At 35.4% G+C, this 27,590-nt stretch overlaps 1 protein-coding gene and 1 non-coding gene across 7 annotated transcripts in view; one reads left to right on the top strand and one right to left on the bottom strand.

Annotated features, from left to right (window-relative positions):
* Nucleotides 1-27,373, top strand: part of U2SURP (U2 snRNP associated SURP domain containing) — a 53,375-nt gene extending 26,002 nt beyond the window's left edge. For 4 of the 6 annotated variants that reach the window (XM_005201897.5, XM_002685036.6, XM_059888926.1 and 1 more), the window contains 14 exons: nt 82-148; nt 229-392; nt 1,924-2,086; nt 2,491-2,570; nt 2,968-3,055; nt 4,073-4,195; nt 6,632-6,788; nt 8,397-8,492; nt 9,194-9,260; nt 13,094-13,253; nt 17,945-18,055; nt 20,570-20,688; nt 21,918-22,094; nt 23,197-27,373. In XM_005201897.5, coding sequence (XP_005201954.1) covers nt 82-148; nt 229-392; nt 1,924-2,086; nt 2,491-2,570; nt 2,968-3,055; nt 4,073-4,195; nt 6,632-6,788; nt 8,397-8,492; nt 9,194-9,260; nt 13,094-13,253; nt 17,945-18,055; nt 20,570-20,688; nt 21,918-22,094; nt 23,197-23,335 — 1,711 coding nt within the window. In that variant the 3' untranslated portion in view covers nt 23,336-27,373. The remainder of the gene's footprint in view (nt 1-81; nt 149-228; nt 393-1,923; nt 2,087-2,490; nt 2,571-2,967; nt 3,056-4,072; nt 4,196-6,631; nt 6,789-8,396; nt 8,493-9,193; nt 9,261-13,093; nt 13,254-17,944; nt 18,056-20,569; nt 20,689-21,917; nt 22,095-23,196) is intronic. The other 2 variants (XM_024996014.2, XM_005201898.5) reach the window with 1 other exon arrangement.
* TRNAS-GGA (transfer RNA serine (anticodon GGA)) lies at nt 683-754 on the bottom strand. Its single transcript has one exon. It is a non-coding gene; the product is annotated as a tRNA-Ser (tRNA).
* Nucleotides 27,374-27,590: the final 217 nt, after the last annotated feature.

Here is a 27,590-nt window from a genome sequence, read left to right as displayed (position 1 = left end):
CTCATTTGTTTTTATTTACTTGAAGGCACTTCTGCATTAAAAAAAAGTGATGTTTAATTTTTTTGTTTGTTTTTGTTTTAGATTCTTATTTGAAAACCAGACACCAGCCCATGTTTACTATAGGTGGAAGCTTTATTCTATTCTCCAGGCATGTATATAATCAGTTACCTTGTTAATTTTGAATCTGAGGTATTGGATCTCTCTAATAGCATTCTTGGCACTTATTAGGGAGATTCACCAACTAAGTGGCGGACGGAAGATTTTCGTATGTTCAAAAATGGATCTTTTTGGAGGCCACCACCATTAAATCCATATCTGCATGGGATGTCAGAAGAGCAGGAAACAGAAGCTTTTGTAGAGGAGCCAAGTAAAAAGGGAGCACTTAAGGAAGAGTAAGATTTTTTTTTCCTTGTTTTATTTTCAGAAAAGATGATTTAATGGTCACTTTAATTAATGGAGTAGGATGTGTTAACCTTAAAATGGTCTTTAAAATTTTGTGACTGTTTTAAATAGTGCATGTCTTAACATATGCATTTTCATTTTAAACATCTTGAAGTGAAGTCGCTCAGTTGTATCCAACTCTTTGTGACCCTATGGACTGTAGCCTACCAGGTTCCTCCCTTCATGGGATTCTCCAGCCAAGAGCACTGGAGTGGGTTGCCGTTTCCTTCTCCAGGGGATCTTCCCTACCCAGAGATCGAACCTGGGTCTCCCGCATTCCAGGCAGACGCTTTAACCTCTGAGCCACCAGGGAAGCCGTTTAAACATCTTGGCAAAGTGTAAATGTGTGTCTTGCTGAACTTGACCTCTTCTTACTGATAAAAATTGATGATGATCTCTTAAGTGATGGCAGTTTAGCAGTGGAATACTTTATATTCATACAGAAGTTATCTCAGGGCCCTTAGAATTGTTGCTTCTCTGAGTGCAGCATAAAGAGGGAAAATTATTGTATGACTTAGTGAAGTGAGATGGATGACTATGCAAAAAGCTGCTCTAAGAAGTGCTGTGTGCGGCCACCATGGAAACATGTTATTGTTAGTTTTCAGCACTGCTACAGTGCAGTTACCTTGGTTTAAGAAGCAGAAACAAATTTAACTATTGAAATGTTCAAAGGAAATTCTGTATCCCTGATTTGGGGGGAAAAAAAGGCTAAAATGATACTTAGCTTGTATAACTATATGCTTCATTGTGTTAGCCTATAAGTCTTAAAGCTATTAATAGTTGCATTGGTGCATTGTTCATAAGAGCATTGATAATAGAGAACTGTAGTATTTGAGAGTATATTTGGTTCTAAAGATGTATGTTCACCATCACTTTTGCCCAGGGATCTGCATATATTTAAGCCCATAGATAGGCTAAATCTGGATGCCTCCTGTTTTATTTAAACACAGCCATATCCGTTCTTTTACTTGTAGTCTGTGGTTCCTCTGGTGTTAGAGCAGCAGAGTTGAGTGACTGTTTGGCCTTCAAAGCCTCAATATTTACTGTCTGATCCTGTACAGGAAAAGTTTGTTAACCCTCGCTTTAGCCTGTCCTAATCCTATGCAGACATGCTAAAGTAACAGACTTCAAAGGAAAGTGAAGAGCATGAAGGTTCTTTTTCAGTGTAATAGGGTAATAGAACTGTGATGTTCTCAAGAACTTTTGAAAAAAAATGACTGTAATTTTAATTTACTTAATTTGTAAACTGAAAGTCACTGAAGTAAGTAATTTATTTGTTCCTGGAAAAGTGTTCTTCCCCATATAAGTTCTTAAAAAAATGTAACACATTTGGAGTATGTAACGCAAATCAGACTTAACACAGTTTAGCCTTCAGAATTTTACCTGAGTGGGTTTTAAAGAAATTAGTTTGTGAGCAGAAATGGTAATGGTATTTAAAATTTGTCTATAAATACTTACAAGCTAAAAAAAATTTGTATTCAGACAGAGAGACAAATTAGAAGAAATTCTGCGGGGGTTAACTCCAAGGAAAAATGATATTGGAGATGCAATGGTTTTCTGTCTTAATAATGCTGAAGCTGCTGAAGAAATCGTGGATTGCATTACTGAGTCCTTGTCCATCTTAAAGACACCCCTTCCCAAAAAGGTACAGGAATGATTTTTCTTTATGGAACATTTAATTAAGAAAAAGAGGTAATAACTGACTTCTGCTTTGATTGAAATTGGTTTCATTTTTGAATCAAGAACTTAACTGAAGAAATCTTTCCCATGTAGTTTTGTTTTCCTTCTGCCTGGGAAATGTAGGTTAATTGACACAAAATATCAACAGGTTGAAATGTAAATGAATTACAACTTTTATTCCTGCTAAAGTCATGGTTGTGGTGATACAGAATTTCTTAAAATTCTTCTATTTAGTTATAATTAAGTTATAGCTAAACATTGTCCTTATGCTGTTGATTCAAAAAATTCAATGTGGAGTTTTTGTTAGCTACATTATTTGCTGTTGGTTTTCAGTTTTAATCCATTTTATGCTATCTTTTGGTATTCTAGATTGCCAGATTATATTTGGTTTCTGATGTTTTATACAACTCTTCAGCCAAAGTTGCCAATGCTTCCTATTATAGAAAATTGTAAGTATAGTGATGTAAGGTGATATGCCTAAAATAAAATATTTAAGGGTAAGATGCTCAGAAAAGAGTATAGTAAAACTCTTGCTCAGTTCCCGACATTTCCTTTTTGGTGTTTATTTTATGAATCAGGGAAGCTTTGAAGAACTGGCTCTGAAGGGAAATTTGGAGATATCAGCCCTAATCTTGGCTCTGCTATTCCTTTTTCTGCCTTGAACAAGTTGCTTAACTTTTCTGTTCCCTATTTTATGGAACAAAGAGGTTGGACTAGATGGCCCAAAGTAACCGAGATGTAAAATTCCTTGTTAATCAAGGGAACTCGTTCTTAAGACTCTTTGGGGGCTTTTGCAGAAGAAAAATTCAGAATAATAGTTAAAGTAATGTATTATTTGAATTTCAGTTTTGAAACAAAGTTGTGTCAGATATTTTCAGACCTCAATGCTACCTATCGTACAATTCAAGGCCATTTACAGTCTGAAAACTTTAAGGTACGTTTATTGTTTGGTTAATTTTGCCCTAGTGTTTTAAATGGGACATGGGGGCTGGGAACCACATTGGAGAGCTAAGAGTATGTAAGACGACTGTAAGACGTAACTTAGGTGTTTCAGAAATTATTGGTTTAGAATTTACCACCATTTTACCTTCAGTATCGGAAAAAGTCTGAAATTTTAAAATATGTGTAGTGTTTTGGGTATCTGGTTTATTTTTAAACATCTTAATAAAATATTAGTTTTTTCACAAAAAACACTCAGAAGATCACTTGTTTTGTAGTAGTATATATAATTTGGCTGGATTAGAAATATACATTTTAGTTATGTTTAGAAAGTATATTCAGCAATTAATTTTTTTTTATAAACTCTGAAGTTATAGACCAACGTTAAGAAAAGCCAAACAAAATACCTTACTTATAGTTAAAAAAATAGATATACTTCCATGGGCAGAACACTCATTAAGGAAATTTTTAGCTTGGGAAGATTCCCAATGACTCCACCATTTAGGGGATTCAAACAAACAACTCCATTAAAATTTTTTTATCTTAAATTTTGACCATAAGACAGAGATTATAGAAAAGTTTGAGGATGGGCCAGAGAGAGGTATTAATCGGACTCAGGAAGTATTTCATCAGACCATAAAGGAATTCAGATCAGAACTTGGCTACACTTGTATCCAGCTTTCATTAGTTTCTAGGCTAGTGTTTCCCAGAATGTGTACCATTCTGGGAGGGAACCTGAGCTTAGGTGACCAAGAGCAAGCAGTTATGATTTTTTTTATTATATTTATTCTTAGTATCTTTCCTCTTTTAATTGAGAGGTAACTGATTAAAAAAAATAATTGTAATGATAAAAAAATACTGTAATGATAGTTATTTTTCTTAAGTTTTAAAAAGAATATTGCTTTAAAGGAAAATTGTGATGGAAATTCAGCAAATTGTGATGGTCATTATCATGAGATGATGTTTGATACATATTGTCCCGAATAATAATTCATTGTCTTTTTCCTGTTAGCAACGGGTAATGACCTGCTTTAGAGCATGGGAAGATTGGGCAATTTATCCAGAACCATTTTTGATCAAACTACAAAATATTTTCTTAGGACTTGTAAATATTATTGAAGAAAAGGAAGCAGAGGTAGGTATTCACTGTATTTGTCTGATTATCTTAAAATTTATTTCTGGGGGTGCTTTGGAGGTACAGATATGATTAACATTTCTTTGTGGAAAATATGTACTGTTTACCACAAAATAGTGGATATTTGTTGCTGGAATTGTTGGAGCCCAGGAGTTGAAATTATATATAACAGGAATTCTCTGTTTTGTATCCTTATGTAAAAATTGATGACTGGTGTTTTATTTGATGACATGAAAACATTTATTGTATATTAGTAGAAGAAAGAAAAAAAAAGCAAGTAATAGAGCGAAATATGCAGCACAGTTTCATTTTGTTAAACTGAAGATACCTATGTAAGTAAATACATACCTGAAAAGATGTGTACCACAGTGGTAGCAGATTCTGTTCATCACTGTTCTGGTTTGTTTATTTTTTAAGCCTCCTCAATAGTTCTTGAATCCTTCATCTTCATTTTCACCATCCTGATCCATCTATCATGTTTTCGCTTTCACTTCTACAAGATACTCCTGATTTGCTTCCCCACTTGAACCGCATGGTCCTGTTTCAGTTTGTTAATATCAATGTTTTCTCCTACCGTAGACCTTTATACATGTTCTTTGCTCTTTTTGGAACATCTCTTGTCTCAGACCCTTTAGATCTCAGTTTGAGCATAAGTTCATTGAGCCTTCTCTGACCTCTTTAGGTAGAACCTACTTACTATACATTCTAATAATACAGTGCATCTCTTTGTTGTGTAAGTCATCCTACACTGTTGTGATTATCTGATTGACTGGCTCCTTCTCCACTCCCCTGCCCTCTCCGCCCCTCAAGTTCTCCTGAGCTCTATGACAGGAGGGACTAAGGGACCAAAGCTCATTTTCACTCATTATTGTATCCTTAGACTTCAGCACGCAAAAGAACATATTACAGTCATCCTCTGTCGTCCCCTTCTTCTGCCCCCAATCCCTCCCAGCATCAGGGTCTTTTCCAGTGAGTCAACTCTTCGCATGAGGTGGCCAAAGTATTGGAGTTTCAGCTTTAGCATCAGTCCTTCCAATGAATACCCAGGACTGATCTCCTTTAGAATGGACTGGTTGGATCTCCTTGCAGTCCAAGGGACTCTCAAGAGTCTTCTCCAACACCACAGTTCAAAAGCATCAATTCTTCAGCGCTCAGCTTTCTTCACAGTCCAACTCTCACATCCATACATGACCTTGACTAGATGGACCCTTGTTGGCAAAGTAATGTCTCTGCTTTTGAATATGCTATCTAGGTTGGTCATAACTTTCCTTCCAAGGAGTAAGCATCTTTTAATTTCATGGCTGCATTCACCATCTGCAGTGATTTTGGAGCCCAAAAAAATAAAGTCTGACACTGTTTCCACTGTTTTCCCATCTATTTCCCGTGAAGTGATGGGACCAGATGCCATGATCTTCGTTTTCTGAATGTTGAGCTTTAAGCCAACTTTTTCTCTGTCCTCTTTCACTTTCATCAAGAGGCTTTTTAGTTCCTCTTCACTTTCTGCCATAAGGGTGGTGTCATCTGCATATCTGAGGTTATTGATATTTCTCCCAGCAATCCTTATTCCAGCTTGTGCTGCTTCCAGCCCAGCGTTTCTCATGATGTACTCTGCATATAAGTCAGATAAGCAGGGTGACAGTATACAGCCTTGCCGTACTCCTTTTCCTATTTGGAACCAGTCTGTTGTTCCATGTCCAGTTCTAACTGTTGCTTCCTGACCTGCATGCAGGTTTCTCAAGAGGCAGGTCAGGTGTTCTGGTATTCCCATCTCTTTCAGAGTTTTCCATAGTTTATTGTGATCCACACAGTCAAAGGCTTTGGCATAGTCAGTAAAGCAGAAGTAGATGTTTTTTCTGGAACTCTTTTCCTTTTTCCATGATCCAGCGGATGTTGGCAGTTTGATCTCTGGTTCCTCTGCCTTTTCTAAAACCAGCTTGAACATCTGGAAGTTCACGGTTCACGTATTGCTGAAGCCTGGCTTGGAGAATTTTGAGCATTACTTTACTAGCGTGTGAGATGAGTGCAATTGTGCAGTAGTTTGAGCATTCCTTGGTATTGCCTTTCTTTGGGATTGGAATGAAAACTGACCTTTTCCAGTCCTGTGGCCACTGCTGAGTTTTCCAAATGTGCTGGCATATTGAGTGCAGCACTTTCACAGCATCATCTCTCAGGATTTGAAATAGCTCAACTGGAATTCCATCACCTCCGCTAGCTTTGTTCGCAGTGATGCTTTCTAAGGCCCACTTGACTTCACATTCCAGGATGTCTGGCTCTAGGTGAGTGATCATACCATCGTGATTATCTTGGTCGTGAAGCTCTTTTTTGTACAATTCTGTGTATTCTTGCCACCTCTTCTTAATATCTTCTGCTTCTGTTAGGTCCATATCATTTCTGTCCTTTATCGAGCCCATATTACAATAGTACATGTTTTTATAGGATGTACCAGATGACCTTGATGGTGCCCCCATTGAGGAAGAGCTGGATGGTGCCCCTCTAGAAGATGTGGATGGAATTCCTATTGATGCTACTCCTATTGATGACCTTGATGGAGTCCCTATAAAGAGCCTTGATGATGATCTTGATGGAGTGCCTTGTAAGTTCAGACTTCAAAGTCATTAAATCTAGCTAGTAAGTTTGTTTCCAAATCTCTTCATTTCTGCACATGCTGATGTTTAAGAAGGTTATAATTTCTGAGTAAGATGTCAATTAACTTTTTTCTTTCTTTTATTTTTGACTTTTCAGAATTCACATACCCAGCAATACATTTAAGTATGCCAAGAAAAGCGTATTCTTTCTGGTCATACTTGTTTTTTTTTTTTTTGGGCGAGATAGCCTCTTAAAATACTGGCAAGTTTTTCCTGTCTTAATTGTTGGGAAACTAGAGGCACAACCTTATGTTCAGTTGTATGCATAATCCCAAGTACTTTGTTTTAACAATTCTGTTTTTTTTTTTTTTTTTAATATAAATCTATTTATTTTAATTCTAGGCTAATTACTTCACAATATTGTATTGGTTTTGCCATACATTGACATGAATCCGCCATGGGTGTACATGTGTTCCCCATCCTGAACCCCCCTCCCACTTTCCTCCCTATCCCCTCCCTCTAGGTCATCCCAGTGTACCAGCCCCGAGCACCCTGTATCATGCATCGAACCTGGACTGGTGATTCATTTCACATATGATAATATACATGTTTCAATGCCCTTCTCCCAAATCATCCCACCCTCTCCCTCTCCCACAGAGTCCAAAAGACTGTTCTGTATATCTGTGTCTCTTTTGCTGTCTCTTATACAGAGTTATCGTTATCATCTTTCTAAATTCCTTATATATGCGTTATTATACTGTATTGGTGTTTTTCTTTCTGGCTTATTTCACTGTGTATGATAGGCTCCAGCTTCATCCACCTCATTAGAACTGATTCAAATGTATTCTTTTTAATGATTGAGTAATACTCCATGATGTATATGTACCACAGCTTTCTTATTCATTCGTCTGTTGATGGACATCTAGGTTGCTTCCATGTCCTGGCTATTATAAACAGTGCTGTGATGAACATTGGGGTACACGTGTCTCTTTCAATTCTGGTTTCCTTGGTGTGTATGCCCAGCGGTGGGATTGCTGGTTCATATGGCAGTTCTATTTCCAGTTTTTTAAGGAATCTCCCCACTGTTCTCCATAATGGCTGTACTAGTTTGCATTCCCACCAACAGTGTAAGAGGGTTCCCTTTTCTCCAATTCTGTTTTTATTATTCGTTTTCCTAACTTATACTTTATTTTTCTGGCTATCTGAAATCATTTATTGAATTAAGTATACCTAATGTACCTCTTCAGTACATTTGAATTGTATGTTAAAATACTGAATAATATGAATTTTATACTTAAAAAAATAATTAGATAAAGGTACTGAAGGGTTTTTTTTTACTTCCTCAACTTCTCCCTTTGCTTGAAGTAACCACCTGTATGTTCTGGTTGTGTGTTTTATATATACACATATATATTATTTTTACTTACATTGATATTTAAAAATTAGCCTTCAGATGCAGAGAGTTGGATTAGTCATAACCGTTATTCTTGACACTAGCATTATTAGTCCGTGTGTGACCTTATTTAGTTTTGCTTTTTAATAATACAGCGAATACTCATGAGCTCTTTAAGTCATCCTCTAGTAGTCAGAGTTGATGGCTCATTTTTCTTCCTTAGTGGATGCAACTGAAGATTCAAAGAAGAATGAGCCTATATTTAAAGTTGCCCCATCAAAATGGGAAGCTGTAGATGAATCTGAATTGGAAGCACAGGGTAAGTTAAAGTACAGTAAATGCAAATCTTTAGAAAATTGAGTACTTAAAATTTTACTGAACATTGGTGTGTGTGTGTAGGTGTAGTTTTCCTTTTGTGTTTTATAACATGTTGAAACATGTTATAACCTTAAGACCCAGTATTACCCTATTTTATATTTCTAGTGGCTAAGTTTTCAGTGTAGTTGCTGTTACAGTTTTCTTAGATGCTTCAGTTTGGATGCTTGGAGTAATCAGAAATCATTGAAAACCTTTCAGGTTGAGCCAATCAGTAGAAAATGTAGGTGGGATGCCTATTTGGAAATTTAGAGGTCAGTTTCAGAAAATCGAAATCACTGTGTCTCCTATAGTGATTGATTTATTAGATGCAGTTTAGACCTGCCTTTCATACTTGCTTGGACATGTATCCTAGTGTAATTGTTAATTTAGTGTTTTGTAGGTTCTAATGAAACAAATCTTAGCATCTAACACAGAAACAAGGAGGACAGCGCTATTTGTTACTTCCTGAATTGGAATAAAATTATAGTGTAGGTGTGAGGAAGGAAATAGATTTAGTACATGGAAATGGCTATTCAAAGAAAAGATAAATGTAGATAACTTCTATAATACAACCTTTCAGTTCTAAAGCTAGGCTTCTACTGTGCTGCTGCAAAAATGCTAATTTACCTTATGGAATTACATCCTGTTTTTCCTTCTATTTAGCTGTAACAACTTCTAAATGGGAGTTATTTGACCAGCATGAAGAATCAGAAGAAGAAGAAAATCAAAAGTAAGAATCTAGGTTTAGAATATATTCAGTTTCTTATTGCATATACACTCTCTTTTTCATTAAGAGATGTACTTGAATAATAGGGAAGAGGAAAACTTAACTCTTAAAAAGCTTGTTTTAAGAGGATCATTTTTAGTTCTTCATTGTTTTTCTAGTGAGTAAAGAGCTTTTACTTTCTGGTTTTGATGCATCTGGTTTCACTTTGCTTTTGAGTTTATTTTTCTGTGCTAGGTTATACATTCTCACATTGTAGTTACTAAATGGTCAACTGTGTTTGTTTTAAATCTTGATTCTTTCGGCTCCACAAAATGGTGATTTTTAAAATGTGAATGGGGAGGTTATGCTCATTGCTAAGAAAAATAATGCATTCTGACCATTCTTTTTGTTATTTAAATGTACACACTCCAGAAGAACTAAGAAAAAATAAAAGAAAAAACCACTTACCTTCGTCATATAGAAAATTTATTATAATTTTCAGTTTTGCTGGTTAGCACTGAATGCAATAGGAATTCCTGCTCCCAAATTCTGCAAGTTTATGTTGGTAGTTTTTTTGGTAACACTGGGCACCTTTTAAAATCAATGCAAAGGAAGTTAATTATTTTTTTAATAGGGAAAGAGAAGGCATCAAGAACACAAAGCAGAGGTTTATGGGGTTTTGTTTGTTTGTTTGTTTTCAAATGGAAGAGTAAACAAAAGGAAAAGTCCCTTTGTGTCCCAGCACAATTTGAGCATTTGTATGGATCTAATAAATGTGTATTATTAGCATTTAAATTTAAGGAAATATGATAAGCATTTGTGGAAACAGTTTGATATGATGAAGAAAACTTGTCTGCAGTGGTGTCTTTGCAGAAACAGTGTGATCAGAACATGTCAGCAATGATTATGACAACATATTTGTAAAATATAGATGCTGTTGGCTGTCAGAAATACCTGACTGAGTCTGTTTAGAAGTAGAGGAATTGAAAACAGTACAACTTGTTTTCATCTTTACGTCTGCAATCCCATGATTAGTTAACATCTCTCACTGTGATAGGATCACTGCTTTTTAAAATGAATACCTGTTCTTATAAAATAATTAATTCAAGGAAAATAAAGGGTAGAAAAGCCTTTGCAGAACTCAAGTATTGTTCAAGTGGTATTGTTTCTAAGCATACTAATTTTTTGCAGTAAGTTTGTTATTTATGTTAATGTTTGAAATGCGTATGCATTTGTATTGATGGTAATCATACATTCATACAGGGAAGCACGGATCACTACGAGTATAATATATATTTTTTACTTTTCCTAAGAGTTCCAAATAAGTCTTAATAACAAAAGTAACTTTATGAAAGTGAAAAATAGGGAAAAAATACTTAAAATTCTGTTTTCCGTTCCTTGAAATTTTCTTGCGCCTCACTACTGCTCTCTAGTGGCTGAGTCCAAAAATACCTTTTTACCAAGAAGCTGCTCTTGACAAGTAATTATTGTATTTGTGGCAGAAGACTGGTTTAAATATATGTATGTATATATCACTAGTAGTTTGCAGAAAAGTTCAAAATAGTAATTTAATTTCATTTGTAATGAATTCTTTATGGGTTTAGAGTCTTGAATTTCCATTTCTTTAAAAGTAAAAGACACGTTGGGTGTGAGACCTGAACCTAGAACTGGTAAATAAGAGCTAAAGTCAAAGCCATTTAGAACAGATTGCTCAAGCCTTAGAAAATTTAAATGATAACTGTAAAGTGTGTATATTTTTTAAATCATCATCTGTAGTGTAGTTCATTTTAAAAGTCTTAAGTAATATGATTAGTATTTAGTTTCTAGTTCCCTAGATTCTTCCTCTGTATAAAAATATGCATAAATTTAAAGCATAAATTATATAATGTTTTACATACTATTCTGTAACCCACATTATTTTTTTTTATTGAACTATCATGGGTGTTGTTATTTCATGTCAGTCCCTATGTTTATCTGCTTGTATTCATCTTGGTTGAAAGCAGGTATTCAGATAAGTGTGCAAGGAAGTTTATCAAGGAATATTTAGAATTGCAAAAAAATTTGTTTTGAATTTTTTTGAGTTTGTCAATAACAGACAATTGGTTAAGCACTCTTCACTTCATACGTCACACAATTTCATTAACTGTTTTGCATCTTTACTGACTGGCTCTTTCCAGAATAATCCTTCAGTAAACATCTGTTCTTACACACACACACACACACACACAGTTTAACCACTTAAAAGCATGTGAGGCACTTGTAGAACTATTTTGTACCATAAGACAAGAAATCCTTGTGTTCTGAAAAATTAGCTAAGAACTGTGTTTAAAAGTGAGTGAAGTTGCTCAGTCGTGTCCAACTCTGTGACCCCATGGACTGTAGCCTATCAGGCTCCTCCATCCATGGGATTTTCCAGGCAAGAGTGCTGGAGTGGATTGCCATTTCCTTCTCCCAAGTTTCTGACAAATTAAGAAGAAATATTATGTAAATTTTAGTTCAGAAAAGTTTTTTTTTTTTTTTTTTTTAATCTTGGATTTTGACTTTTTTCTGTTTTTCTTCCTCACCTAAGTATTGTATTGAGTTATGCCTATATGTGCTACTAATGATTTGTAGCGCTCTGAGAGTATAAAGTTTGAAAGTATTTTATTAGTATTCTGCAGATGAGAAATTAAAAGGCAAACAGTATATTCTCTCTTTATTGTTATCTACTTTGCTTAAAATTTTCTCAGTGTGTGTCTTATCAGGTTCTAAAATAATTAAAATTTTATTTGGAATAAATATGGTTATAATTGTTTTTATATTGTTACAAATAGTTGTAAATATACACTAAAAGACTCCTTATTCATGGTAGAGTGTTAGTATCCAAATACCAACATATAAGGGCTTATTGGGTTCAAATACTAAAGAGAAAATAACGTTTTCTAGGGTATGCTGGTAATCATGTTCATATCACCATATTTTTTTATGAGGAATTTTGTTTCAGTATACATAAACATTTCTGAATTAGTTTGTACATGGAACACTTGTTTTGCTCAGATTTAAAATTTAACACTCACAAAGCCTAGTCTTGGAGCATACGACTTTTTTCTTTTTTTTAAAGTCACTTCATTTTTTGTATTTGAAGAACATTGAAGAAGACTTGTTAATCCTATTCTGGCCATGATGAGCAGCTTGTCATAGTTGCTTGTCTGTTTCCACTAGATTGCTTCTGGAAGACAGGAGAATTTTTCTTCCTTGTATCCCTTGGCTGTGGTAGTTAGTTTTTCATTTTCTTTTAATTTTACATACCAATCCAACTTTCATAATCAACTATGACATGAAGTAATATGTGCTAATATTTAAAATTAATATATTGTTTTATTCTTAGGGTTATATGTTAATTATTAATAGATAAGGCCTTTGCTGCTGTGTTGATTATTTCATAGAAACTGACTGAAACTCTTGTATTTTCTAGTTTATAGACTCTGCTGAAGGAAGGGTAAACATCTGGCTTTTTAAACGTTAACCATCATAAAATTACTGAACTACAAAGAATACGAAATCATTGATTGATTATTCATTTCATTTAACTGCTGCATCAAAGGTTTCTGGCAGAAAAAAAGCATAAAAATAACATAAGCAATTTTTAAAAGCGTGATTATGTTGAAGCACAAATTTTTTCTGTGGAGGAAACATAAGAGTTTTATAAAATTGTCTATTATTTTGTACAGAATGTTTTAATGATGATTGTCCTCTTAGTTCTGTTAACATTACTTAAGCTCTAAGGCAATGAAAAATCAAAAAGGCCAAGACTCTAAAATGTAACTTTTATTTTCCTTGTTGCCTTGACATACAATGTATTCTGTTTACTTCCAAAGTCAAGAAGAAGAAAGTGAAGATGAAGAAGATACTCAGAGTTCCAAATCTGAAGAACATCATTTGTACTCTAATCCAATCAAAGAAGAAATGACTGAGTCCAAGTTCTCTAAGTACTCTGAAATGAGTGAGGAAAAACGAGCTAAACTCCGTGAAATCGAGGTTAGTATTGCATTGAAGTTTAAACTACACTGTACCTTCTTCCACCTTCTCCACCAAACTGTGCTTCTCTCAGCATCACACCTTGGTCCATACTGTTCCCTCTCTGTCTGGAACCTTCATACCTGCTATCTTCCTTCAGGCCTCTTAGTTCAAGCACCTGTTCTGTCTTGGTACCCTTTTCTTAACCTTCTGGCTTTGCTTACTTCTCCATATTAGTCTGTTATGATTTTACATGTATTGTGTTGTGTATATTTATGTTTTTTTCCCTTGCTTGCTTGTTTAATGTCTGTATTCCCCTCTAGGCTGTGATTTCTGTGAGGATAAGGGACCCTTCACATGTCTATTGTCTGTTGACGATCATATCTTCAGTGCCTAGCACATAGGAGACCATCTGCAGATACTGATGTAATAGATTATATCTCACCTTATGAGACCCATCATATTAGAGCATACATAGTATGTAATAAACGTGAAATCTTTTCTGGCACATTCAAGTTATGTATACATCACTCAAAATTTTTAAGTGTCTGCACAAGTGATGAGGAGAGAGTAGACATTGGGGCTTAACCATAAGAAGGAAGAGTCCAAACTCTCAAGACTTCTCTGTCTCCATGCCCTTCCATTTTGTGATGTCTTTTAAAAATTTCCAAAGGTATTCAGACATGTCAGTGAGGGGAGGGTTTTGTAATGGGAGCCTTTCTTATTTCTTGCCCCCAGATGATGAAACATTCCCAGTAGATGTTAGCAATAGTGTAGCAGTCAGTCCTTAATCTCAAAAGTGTACATGAGAGTGAATTGTAACACTTTGTCCATTCATTTAACAGTATTTTATATACTTACTGTGTATCTGTGCTTTTCCTTTATTAACTTGTAATACCTTCCATGTTGTAATTTTATTTTTATTTATTTATGTATTTTTCGTTGCGCTGGGTCTTTGTTGCTGCATGGACTTTGTCCAGTGGTGGTGCACGGGCTTCTCCTTGCCGTGGCCTCTCTTTTTGAGAAGCAGCATAGGCTGTCAGCGTGCAGGCTTCAGTAGTTGCAGCACATGCATTCAGAGTACAGGCTCAATAGTTGGGGTGCACAGGCTTAGTTGCTCCTGCATTGAACCTATGTCTCCTGCATTGGTGGGTGGATTCTTTACCACTGAGCCACTAGGGAAGACCATACCTTACCATATTAATTACCAGTTTGCATTTCTCCGCCACCTGCTATTGGGCTGGTACAAGTTCTTGCCCACCTCTTTCTCAGATATCTATTACCAAGCCGAAAACTAGAGAAAGCATTCATTTTGTTTCAGCCTTACACAGAATCAGTATGATGTCAGTTACAAGTAGGATTTTCAGAATTAGTAAGTTGATTTATTTTTCCTGAGATATATACATTCTTTATAAAATTTTCAGGAAAATAAGATGTGTTATCTCAGTGAATGCACTCACCTGTGGACCTTTTTCAAGCTGCTCATGACCCTTCTTAACTTTCAGAACTCCTCCCAGTCTTACTGAACTCTGCCTCACTGACCTGATAGAAGTACTGGAGTAGAAACAAAGACTGAGGTCAATTAAAAAAAAATGTATTTTCTTGATAATTGAACTGTCTTCTTACAAATACCAAAATAGACTAATTCTTAGTGTTCTGTTTTTCTCTTGATTTGAAAGAGAGCCATGTGATTTTAACTTTTTGGTTAATTTGGATGATTCTACACTGTATATGTACTGTACATGCATGTACATACACCAACACACCTGTATATGTATATATATATATATTTTTTTTCTTTCCCCCTATTTTATATGCTCTTTGATAATCTGGCTTCTCTTTGCTACTCAGTGATTGTCTTTCTTGTTCTTATAGTGGCCACCCTCTCACAATTTACTTAACTCTTTGGGGATTTGGATGGTGAGCCAAAAATCTGATTTTAAAATGTAGCTCTTGGCTTTGTTTTAAAATTATCTATTCTTTTCCTTTATTTACTCTGAGATTTAGTCATGTGGGGTAAGGGTCCACAACTGGTGGCCAGTTTGAGCTAGAACTCAGGGCTCATGAGCTTTATTCATGTACTGTCCCTTCTCTGCCCCTAAATTCGAATGTCAGTTTCTGAATTTAGAATTCAGTGAATACCTTTTTATTGGTGCTCCCTTAAATGAAGAATAAAATTCTAATTAGTTTTATTATATACTACAATATATATAGTATGTGTAAAAAAAAAAGTGAAAAAGTGGAAGTGTTAGTTGCTCAGGCACGTCCAACTCTTTGCCACCCTATGGACTGTAGCCTGCCAGGCTCCTCTGTCCATGGAATTCTCCAGGCAGGAGTATTGGAGTGGGTAGCCTCCAGGGGATCTTCCCTACCCAAGGATTGAACCCACATCTCCTGCTTGGCAGGCAGACTCTTTACCACCTTAGCAGTTTTTCTTTTTAAAAGCTTTTCTCGTCCCTAAATGTATTGTAACAAAGATGTCTATAGCTGAACCTTTTTTATCATGGAATTAATAAAAACCAAAGATTTATGTTATAAAATATTGATGTTTTCTGCAGAGCACTTAGAAAATACGCAGTCATGTGATCTTACAGTGTTTACTGGAAGCAAGTTTGTAATCTTTCAGATTTCTGCTTAGAACAGTGCCTGGGCTGGAATTATTGGAAGAGAGGAACACTAGGTGGGGAGCCAGGTGAAGGGTCTTCTTTGTTACTGAAGTAGAAAGATCCCTTTTCTGCCCTGACCCCTGAGGAAGGAGTGAATAGTTGAAGGGAAAGGTGATATACTTGAGATGGCCAGCAAACCATTGCACGGGCTATTCTCTTTTGAGTTGGGAACCTTTGTGGCATGTTTTCTTGGGCACCCTGGACTTGTGCTTGTGCCTGAGTTAGGCCACATCAGCAGGATCTGTAACTAGGGATTTTATAGTGATTTTTCAAAAGGTACTGTAGGGATCCCTTTCACGTGAGTAACATTCAGGTTGTTTGACTCTTGCTTGCTTAACTTTTAAACTGATTTGCCACAAATACATTCTCTGGAACAGCCGTTTTAGTTATGGGAGGCTTCACACAGTGATGAACTTGAAAACTTGCCCCCCCCCAAGCCCCCACCCTCTTTTACCTTACATCTTACTATCTTTTTAAATGTAGTTGTTAACACACACACACACAAAATGCAAGTACTTTTTAATAGTTTTAAGGAAAGAGAAGAGAACCTCAAAGCTCTGATTATAAATGATCCTGATAATAGAAGTAGAATTAGGTAGAAAAGGGGCAAAAATCTGGAAACTTAATGTTCATGAAGTAAAACATGATGAAAATACCACTTTGAGTGGAAGTTATGGCTTGTTTCCAGTCTGCTGGAAAGTCTCATTTGTAGTGAAGGAAAAAACTAAAACAAGTGAGGTCTTGTTTTTTTAAATACAAGTAAAATAGTAGCATTTAGTCCATTTACAGGGCATAACTGTGAAATAGGTAAAGAAGTTTGCATCTGTAATAATTGCGTCAGATAAGTGTGTTCCCTCTCACTGCCTAAAGTGAAACAAGATTTTACAGGTTTGGGACTGTAGTCCTGTGGTACCATCCAGGATCATCTAAATCCTCATGCCTAACTGTATATTTGACTTCCCTTAGTTCACTCACAGTCACAGTGCACACACACACACACACACACACACACACACACGTAAAATCAGCTAGCAATCTCTTGATAAACTGGAGGTGGTCTACGTTCCTTTGCAAATAATGCTGTAGTGAATACTTTTGTACAAAAAACTTTGTTCATATATGAATAAATTACAGGAAATGGGAATTTTTCTGTTTTCGTTTAAATCACTGTATACTTAGTGTCTTTAAAAGTACGTTTTGAATATGGTTTAACCTTTTCTGGATGTCTTGATGCTGAGTGATTAGACTCTCCTGTAAACAGAGTGAAATTTTACTTCAAGCTATAGCTTTATGAGCTATAACCAGAATGCTGCTCTCTTTGATTGTTTTAATAGTTGTTTATCCCCTGTGTTCTGCTGACTGTCTTACCTTGCTGGAAGTTACGCTTACCTTTAACAATATTACCTTTCTAATTTGGGGTCAGTTCAGTTCAGTCGCTCAGTCGTGTCTGACTCTTTGTGACACTATGAATCGCAGCACGCCAGGCCTCCCTGTCCATCACCAACTCCCGGAGTTTACCCAGACTCATGTCCATCCAGTCGGTGATGCCATCCAGCTATCTCATCCTCTGTCATCCCCTTCTCCTCCTGTCCCCAGTCCCTCCCAGCAGCAGGGTCTTTTCCAGTGAGTCAACTCTTCGCACGAGGTGGCCAAAGTATTGGAGTAAGTTGGGGTACCAGATACCAAATTCATTCTCATTATGTCAAAGAATAGGTACGTTCTCAAGGGCATGAGGCACAGGTCTTGGTTTTCAAGTCATCTTGTGTGGCTGTGCAGAGAGCACATGGGCCTGTGCCTGATCACTTGAATTCTGCAGTTGGGCTTGTCTCACAAGTGGCCTTCAGATTAGGGAGTTATATACACTGATGTTATGTTTTGACTGAATCCTAATAAGTTACTGTATGTTTTTATGTTTTATGTTGCTATTTTTGTTTTCCCTTCTTATACACGTTTCAAAGAAGAAAATATTTTTTTAAAGGAGCAAAGTACTGCTTGAGAAGCTATAATGATTAAAAAGATTTATTTTAAAAATGTCTTATTTCACAGCTCAAAGTTATGAAGTTTCAAGATGAATTGGAATCTGGAAAAAGACCTAAAAAAGCAGGCCAGAGCTTTCAGGAACAAGTAGAACACTACAGGGATAAACTTCTTCAGCGAGTAAGGAATAAGTATACGCAATTATGCATTTTTCAGTTATTTGTTTGACTGCCTATAATATTGATATATTGGTGTATTTAAGGAAGAGAATATTTCAAATTATATCCTTTATATAAATGCTGAATAATGGTAAATAATTAGGAACTTTTGGAATTTGATGTTTTATAGTTAGTTCAGCTTGGAAAACAGTTTCAGAACAACACCATGCTCTTTTATTCTGGATCCTTGTGGAGCATAACATCCTGTTAAGGACGTACTTTCAGAACTGGAAGGTACTATAGAAAGAGTCACATTTGTGACCAACAACCCTAAGTAGTGGCACAGAGACAGAGATGGAGTTAGGACTACTCTTACATTTTGTCCAAGGAGGAACAGCAAGGGGTAGAATACCTCATCTGTGAATTCTAAGCTTTTGAGGGACCTTGTATTCTTATACATCAAAAGATATGTAGGGATATACAGGGAATTTTAACACAAGAAGCCCACAGGATAGTTGTTGAAAGAACCTAGGAATTTTATTGATTGGTACTGTTATTAATTTTTACCTACATCTTGACTGTCATTACAAAAAAGGATGATTGAGAGAAATAGCAACAAGTAGAAGGGAGCTTAGAGTCATCCAAAGCTCTTCACGTTGATGGGAGCAGTGGTGTGGTAAAGCAGCTGTGGTGCCGCACAGCGTGTGGACTCCTGCTGCTGCTCTGCTCTGCATGCCTGGGCACATCACTGAAACCTGCTTTTACTCAGTGAAGCTGGGTTAATGGTCCAGTTTTTGCAGGATTGTGAATTAGATAATTGTGTATGTGTGTGTTAAGTTACTTCAGCTGTGTCTGACTCTGTGATCCCATGGAGTATAGCCCAACCAGGCTCCTCTGTCCATGGGGATTCTCCAGGCAAAAATACTGGAGTGGGTTGCCATGCCTTACTCAGGGGGATCTTCTTGACCCAGGGTTTGAACCTGCATCTTTTGTGTCCTGCATTGGCAGGCAGATTTTTTACCGTTAGCACCACACACGCAAAGAATTAAATAATAGTTAACATTAACTTTTTATTATTAAAGTGTTTAAAATATCATAAGTAAACTGTAGTCTGATTCCTGTGAAGTATCAATCAGAAAAATGTAACCTGCAGATCACCAGAGGAAGTTGGTCTCTTCAACATCACTTTGTAAATTTGTCCTCAGTAGTTGTATTTGGAAAAAAGATACATGAGATTAAAAAAAAAAAAGATGTTATATATCTGAACCCTGTTGAGTCCCTTTGGGGATGGTGGCAAGTGTTTGATTTGCATGGAAGACTGCACCTTGAGGTGCCACATTATTACCATTTTAGTCTCCTTGCCCTCCATGGTTATAATTGGAAGAAAGAACGTGTTTTTTTGAAGGCATAGGCCAGGGGTCAGCAGACTATAACCATCACTTCATTTTTGTTAATAAACTTACTAGAACACAGCCATGCCCCTTCAGTTATTATATATGTATTATCTGTAGTAGCTTTTGGACTACGGTTATAAAGTTGACAGACTGTAGCCCACAAAGCAGAAAATATTTACTACTTGGCCCTTTACAGAAAACATTTGCCAACATCTGGTATGGGCTTTGTATCAGGTATTGGTTACCTTTCTTGATGCATACAAATCATAGAGAAATTTAATTGTTTTGTTTTTTAATTCTTGTTTTTGAAGAGCTCAGTTGGCTTTGCGGGTTCATTGTTGGTAGCCACTCCCTTAATTATCAATAGCAGTCATAATTTTAAGTGAGAAGTGGCAGTTGTAGCAGTTGGGGATAAGCAAATAAGTAATTTTTCTGGTTTATGCAATTATGTAGTCAATTTGTACTTTTATATTAGGACTTATAATTTGTACTTTTATAAATTTCCAATATGATACTTGTTTCCCACTATTAATACTAAGACTTTTTGCTAGACATTTATTGTGAATAAATGTTTTTCCTTTTTAGTATATTACTTTAATAAGTGCTTTCCTTTGATTAAGTCAACTTGCTGTGCAATTAGAATCACTATTGACAGTTTTATTGTAGTCTGAGATGGAAAGGTCATCATATTGTTTTTCCAATTTGTTTAAGTGAAGGGACAGCACTCTTTAAGAGCCCTGACTCTAGAGCTTTGGCTCAGATCCTGACTTCATTCCTGTATGACCTTAGGCATGGCACTGAGCCTTTATAAGGCTCATTTTTCATGTTTTGAATAAGGATAATACTATTCATAGGCATGTTTTGAAGAATTACATGCAGTGGTATATGGAAAGTTGTTCATTAATTGCTTGGCCTATGGTAGGCATTCAGAAAATACTCAGCCACTGTTGCTGGTATCATTATTAATCCAGTATAAGTAGAGAAGTAGAAGAAATGACTGGCTTTCTGGAAGAGTAGGTATACTTTGAGTAGTAATTTTATAAATAGTTAACTAGAAGGGAAAATATTACTACATAAATGAGATTAACCAGATTGGTGTTTTTTAATGACTAAATATTTCTTTGAAAAAAAAAAAAAAACAGGAGAAAGAGAAGGAATTAGAAAGAGAGCGAGAAAGAGATAAGAAGGATAAAGAAAAACTGGAATCTCGATCCAAAGACAAGAAGGAGAAAGATGAATGTACTCCAACAAGGAAAGAAAGGTATAACATTTCTCATTTAATGCCTATGCTGGCTCTAGAATTTGGAATCGTGTTTCATTTTGTAATATTTTCATCACTGGAACCAACAGATTGGAAAAGGTTTTTTTGTGTGTATGATAAACGTGTTTGGGTTCTGCCTGCAGAAGGCAGAATTAGCTGAGCAAAGGGGCATTTGGCACTTGGCTTAGTTACCTGGGACATACATCCCTTGACATGGTTTATAAGGTACCTTAGCCTTAGTTCAGGGCAAGAATTCAGTTACAGTATTAGGTATCGAACCTAAGGCTTAAATAACTAAGCAGCTTGCTAGATCTTACCTCCAATATAAGCTTTTCTTTTGTGCTGAGGCTGCTACCTGTAAACTTGAGTCTCCCAGTCCTGTTTGTTAAGGGAAATTGTGTACTTAGGCTGTAGGGACTTGGTCCTCACTTTTAAGTCTTCATTCTAATCAAAATCATTTCTCTTGTAGTTTTTATTTCTTACTTTCACAGTTCCTAAATCTCTGATTAGTAGAGAAAGTTCTTTAGAATTGAGATTTTCCTAATAAAAACCAAGCAAATGCAAATTAAAAAATTTTGACTTAGTCACTCTTCATATAGTTACAAGATCACATGGTTATACTAATTGGTAAAGTAGTAAATCTATCACTTTTTTGTCATTTATTATTATCTTGATATAAGAGTTCTAGAAAAGTTACAAGAATGCTATAAAGAATTTCCAGATACCTTTCACCTTCATTCCCGCAGTGTTAAAAGTATTTCTCCTTTTGCTTTATTTTCTTCTTCCTCTTCCTTTCTCCCTTCAACCCCAATCATTTAAGAATAACTTGCTTACATGATGCCCCATTTACATACTTAACCACAGTAAAAGTTTCCAGATTGAACAAAAAGAAAAAATTTTCAAGAGCAAGAAATTAACATTAAAAAAACCACTATTATCTAATCAGAGATCTTGATGGAATTTTGTCCATTGTTCCAATAATCTCTCTTAGAGCAGAGAAAAATCCAGTTTAGTTGAATTCAGTTTTTGTGTCGATCAGCCTATCTTTAAGACTTTTTTGTTCTAAGTATAAAAAGGCTTTGAATGTTGTTAGAAAATAACATTAATAAGGTTAGTGAAAATAAAGATAGTGTAAACTGATAGGAATTAAAAGCTAATTTAGTAGAAGGAAAATGATATACCTGATCCTTTGCTCACTTACGGGATGTTTTGGGGGCTTTGTTCCATAGGAAAAGGCGACACAGTACGTCCCCTAGCCCATCTCGCAGTAGCAGTGGTAGACGAGTGAAATCCCCATCACCAAAATCGGAGCGATCAGAGCGTTCAGAAAGATCTCATAAAGAGAGCTCACGGTCCAGGTCATCTCACAAAGATTCTCCTAGAGATGTTAGCAAAAAGGCCAAAAGGTAAACACAAGTCATTTTTTTGTAATATTTCAAATGCCAGTTTCCTTGTCATTCCACCAGCTTTTGAAAATAATTTGTTTGGCAGCCATTTTTGAAAGGATTTTAGAAAACCAAACAGATATACTTTCATTTTAGATTCTTCCTTTCCATCTCCCCACCCCAGTCTACTCATGACTAAAGCACAAGAAAGCTTCCAACACGTAAAGACCAGCCAGGAATTTTAAGCATCAGTTTTCTGTGGAGTAGGAGTAGCTGCTTTTCTTTCCTTTCTGTTCTTTAGTTTCTATGGAATAGTCTTTGGTTTTTGTCAAGGCTGAAAGAAAAATACATGTTCCCTCCCCACCCAGCAGTATTCTTATTAGCAAGTTCTTGGGTAGACTTGTGGACATAAATACCATGGACTATTTCTTCAGCATTTAATTTAGTGTGTTCTATACCTTTTTCCTCCAAGTTCCAGAAAGGTGATTTAGAAGTGTTTTGTTTATAGAGTTTTCCTGAGAGCTGAAACTGCTTTTTATCCTAAAATGTTTTTATTGTAGCCATTTTTTAGTAAAATTTTTCTATAACAGATAACTCTTTTTTCTGAATGGTACTTGTGCATATATTATATATATATACATTCATGAAAATTATATAATTATTTGTTTTGGTAATTTTAATGCATAGCACTTACAGAGTGCTGTCTTTCCCTTGAAATTGCAGTAGTTGGTGCTTTTCCTGAAGATAGGCTGCAAAGCCACTGCGTTCAAAAGTTTTGTGAATGATGTTGGATGCCATTTTGAACTTTGGCTTATATAATCTGGGGAGCTGTTAAAATGCAGATTTCGAGAGTTTGAGTCAGTAGAGCAGTGGTAGGGCTCGGGAGTCTGTCTTGCCATGCCTGCTACCGGTGATCACTGATGTGGTGCATAGGAAGTACAAAATGTGTGTGTGTGAGAGTGTGTGCATACAGTAGGCACAGTATAAATCTGGAAAGTTTACAGCCTTTTTTATTTCAGTGACTTTCATTGTGCCCTGTTAAAGATCATTTTAGATAATTTAAGGATAATTTGTTTTGATCACGTGAGTACTTTGGTTAAATTGTTTTTGTTTGTTTCCTCAGATCTCCATCTGGTTCAAGGACACCTAAAAGATCTAGGCGATCACGGTCTAGATCCCCTAAAAAATCAGGGAAGAAATCCAGATCCCAGTCCCGATCTCCACACAGGTCTCATAAAAAGTCAAAGAAAAACAAACACTGACATAAATTTTTAAGATGCTGTCACTTATTGGAAATGCGATTTTGTTTTGTGCCTGAATGGTCTGTTTTTTTAAAAAAACGAAAAACAAAAAATCTAATGAAAGAGCATTCCTGGGGTTTTTATTTGTTTGTGAATGCATGTGTAAACTCATAAGTAACTGCATCTGTAGACCTGTTGTTGTTTTATATTGTATAAATTACTTTTGTTGTGGCTGTTTCTCAAGATGAAATTTTTATTGTGCTAATGAATTTCATCAGAAATGTGTATAATGGATCTGCTGGCAGTAGTAGTATTTTGTTTTAGGATGTTGTGACTTAGAAAAAATAATACAGATGTCTTCCCCCCTTTTGTAGCTTTGACAATTTGAATTAGATTTCAAATAAAATCTGAACAGAAAACTTAAATGTTGTTTTTTTGCCCTGTTGATGACATCAAGTCCCTTAAAATCCTGCTAAGTGAGTTTAGCACTTCCGTTGTGTTTCTTACACCTAATGCACTTTACAAGCTTCACTCTTCAAGTAGCTAAAGTTTTGTATTTGCTAAGATGACTGTCAAAATTGAGGGACCCAAGACTCATATTTGGTAGGCTTGCCAACCAATTTCTTGGGTAATGTTCCCTTAGGTAATACTAGTACCCAGAGATCAAGAGACTAGGCAGATATGCGTGGTCTTTTGTTAATGGTATGCCTGGCTAAAATCTCTTTTTTCAAAGAAGCAATATGATTTCAGTACACTTAACCCATGTCCTGAACAACTACTTATTGGGGAAAAATTAAACTTCCATCTTTTGATTTAATTTTCTATCATTAGAAAAATGTATTTAAAAGAATTTAACAGTAATTGGCCATAGAATTTTTTTTATGAAGGTTGCCCTTTTATAGCCCTCCGTAGTCTCTCTTTCAAACACTGGTATCAGAATATTTCTACAAGGTTCTGTTTAAAGCACCTTCATTGGTTTTTTGTTTTTAAAGGGTTTAGTTTTAGGTTTAGCTTTTAAGTAGAATTTTAAAATGATATAAATTTTTATGAAACATAACACCCAATGGTTTGTAAATTAAAGATGCAAAAAGTTGATTTAAACCATTTTCAGAGTTGAAATCTGTTGTACAGTGGGGATAAATTGCAGTGTGAGGAAGACATAAGAAAACTTATGTAATGTTGAACATAATATCGCTACAATGTAATAAAGGGTCATGTAGACTTGAACTGATGCTACTGTTTGTGAACCTTGCTTTCAGTTTTTCATTTAGACACTTTTTACAGTGATTTGATGGTTTTTTCCCTTCTTAATAGAGTAATGGTTCTAATAACAGATTGTTCTGAGTTAGCTTGTTTTTTAAAAGTATCTTTTCAAGTTGTACTTGGTCTTGCCTAGTCACAAAATTAAAAACCTGTACTCATGATTTGAAGGGTAGGAATATTACTGAGCATTGAGGCATGTTATTTCCAAACTGGGCAAACCTACAAAAGCTGTAGAAATGTGTCAGATTATTTTACTTAGTGGTTCTTAACAACATGCACTATTGCTTGAAAGTTATTTCCTTATCATTCACTCTTTTGTTTGTCCATATTGATAGGCATTTAGTTAATTACTAAATGTTACTTAGAATAATTAAACATGAACATTTGGTGCTGGTTTCTAAAAACCTACAAATACAGCCATTTTTAAAGAACCTGTTTTTCTCCCTTGTTCACTGCCTGGGAGAATGGAATTTTATATAATTACTGTTGCAGAAATAATAATAAGGTTGAGTTGCTGGTGATTGTGGGCATTCCATCATCATTGGTATCTAGTATAGGCTTAGAAATGATTAGTCAGGAAGTGATTTTGCCAGTCAAATTGCAAGTTATGCTTATTTTTCTGTCTCTTAAAAAAGTAGCCTGGAGAAGCAGGAGTGAGTAGACATTGTTAGGTCGGTTTTGAGTGCTTATTTGTATTTTTTTCTCTACTGCAGTAGAATTTAGCAATTCTTTTAATCTGCATCTAGATATGTAACAAACATCTTTATTTTATGCAGTGGGTAAGACTGACTTCCTTTTGGGTGATGGATGGGGATTCTGTAGGCTTGATAGAATATGTATTCTGTGAAGCTTGCTAGTGTTCATATTAGATTGTACTGAATTTTTTTTTTTTTCCTGGAATTGCAAGTGGTATTGTTAGATAATTTCCAGCTTTACTTAATGAGAAAATATCCAGAGTAAGTGTGTTTAATTCTCTATGGATTCAGTGAAAGCTTAATGGTCAGAAATTGGTGAATGGGACGGGGGGAGATATTCCACATATTTTTATAAAAGCATAGTATTCATTGCTTCTTGTATAAAGAACACTTAATTAGCAGAATTTCTGCAGGTTCATGAAAATGTTTGTAGGCATGGCTGTTCAGTTATAGGAAGTATCCTGTTCCAGTTCTATGACATGTCTATCCTCCCCAACAGCTACATGTAGGAGGAAATCCTCTGTTATCTACTCTTTATAAAGGGCGTGGCTTAAACTCTTCCGCTCCAACATAAACAGGTATTCCTTACTAGGTTAATACCATTTAATCGCTCTCTTTAATAGGTGAGAGAGAAAAAACGGTCCTTTATTTCTTATCAAAGAGAGGCCTAAGGTTGAAAAGAATCATGCCTATGAATCTTTTCTTTGATTTTGTATTTTCTTATTACTGTTAGTAGGTGTATAGGCACTTCTGAACTGTGACATGTTGAGAAGTTAGAGATGAAAGAACTAAAACAAAAAGCCCTGACCCAAAGGAATGCTTAGATTTGGCTCAAAGTGTTCTTGCCATTTCTGCTAAAGTGTGCAGAAATTACTGTACACTGACCTAATTTTTCTTTATTACAGACCATTCCTGTGGGCTTACCGTGAGACTTTCATCCCAATTAAAGAATCTAAGAGGGAGGAAATGCTTACGACTTTTGCATTTTTCCCCCAAACTTTAATATTCTTGAGTACTTGAATATATTTTTAACAGTTATAATCATGATCTAATATAGGTTATTAGAAATATTCTGTACATATTTGTCTCCATTATGTTCATAAGTTCTGAAAAATTATATGACCATGGTAATAGTTTATGATTATTAAAAATAAAATAAGTCTGTATTGTCAAAGTAATTAACCCATTTTCATAATCACAATAGTGTGATTTCTTTAGCAGAGAAGGTTGTTTTTTAAAATAAATAGTACCACTTTTTTTCTAAGAAAATAAGAGCTTTTTTTCTTTGTTGTTTTCCTCTTCTATTATATGTTAATGGAAAAGCTACAGAAAATTCAGTGCAGGTACTAATGAAGACACTAATGTAAGTTTAAAGGAACATGACTGTAAAAACTCACGAAATGCTTGGTTTGTTCATATTTCACAGGCATGTTTTAGAATAGATTTTAGATGATATTTCGTCCATTTTCCTTTCGGCATTTTTCTTTATTTGTTATCAACTTCCCAGGACTTAGATAAGACACAAATACAAATCCCAGGGGAAGTGTTGTGATGCTGGACTAGAAGGTGGGAATGCGCTGCTGACCAGAGTGAGCCATGTTCCAGTGTTGAAAATTCTATGCCTCAAGTGTTTATTCAGTACCACCTCATGGAGCTTCAGTGTACACAGATCATATGTGTAATTGGTTATTTATACAGTTTTGTAGATGTGTAGATAAAAAGCCCTCATTCATTTTTATATGTAATTGTGCTTGGAGTATGTGTTTTGTTCTTTTGACTTCAGCAGGCTCTTGTATGTTGTATCTTTGGTGATTTGAAATATCAGGAAAGACAACTTTTCAGAATTGAGAATAATACAGTTGAAATCAGCTCAGCTGAAATACTCTATGGCAAAACTAAATTTCTTTTGGGTGAACTGATTCCATCATTTTAGTTACTCTTGATGTAAGGATTCAGTTTATTGTGGAGCTGCTTTCCAGACTGTCACTTTATAGTTTTTCTACATAAAGATTATATAGTTGCAAAGGTTGTGGAATTTCCCTTTTGTTGTTGTTTTTTGACTTTGAATTACTTTAATAAAATACATTGTTTTCATAGCAAACTTTAGACTGTTCATGTAATTTTCTCCATACAGCTTTTCTAACGTAAGCCCAGCAAACCATATCTGGTTTTCAGCAGCTTTCTCCCAAGTGAAGTAAATGATGTGTCTTATTTATCAGTTGTAGCTAAAATGTTCTACGTTTTTATATATTTAAACCATAATAAAATATTTTCATGATAGATAATTTTTTTGATCAGGAAATTTCATTTTCTTTTTG

This window comes from Bos taurus, chromosome 1 (assembly GCF_002263795.3).
Source record: "Bos taurus isolate L1 Dominette 01449 registration number 42190680 breed Hereford chromosome 1, ARS-UCD2.0, whole genome shotgun sequence".
Taxonomy (NCBI): domain Eukaryota; kingdom Metazoa; phylum Chordata; class Mammalia; order Artiodactyla; family Bovidae; genus Bos; species Bos taurus.
This window is presented reverse-complemented; position numbering and strand designations above follow the sequence as displayed.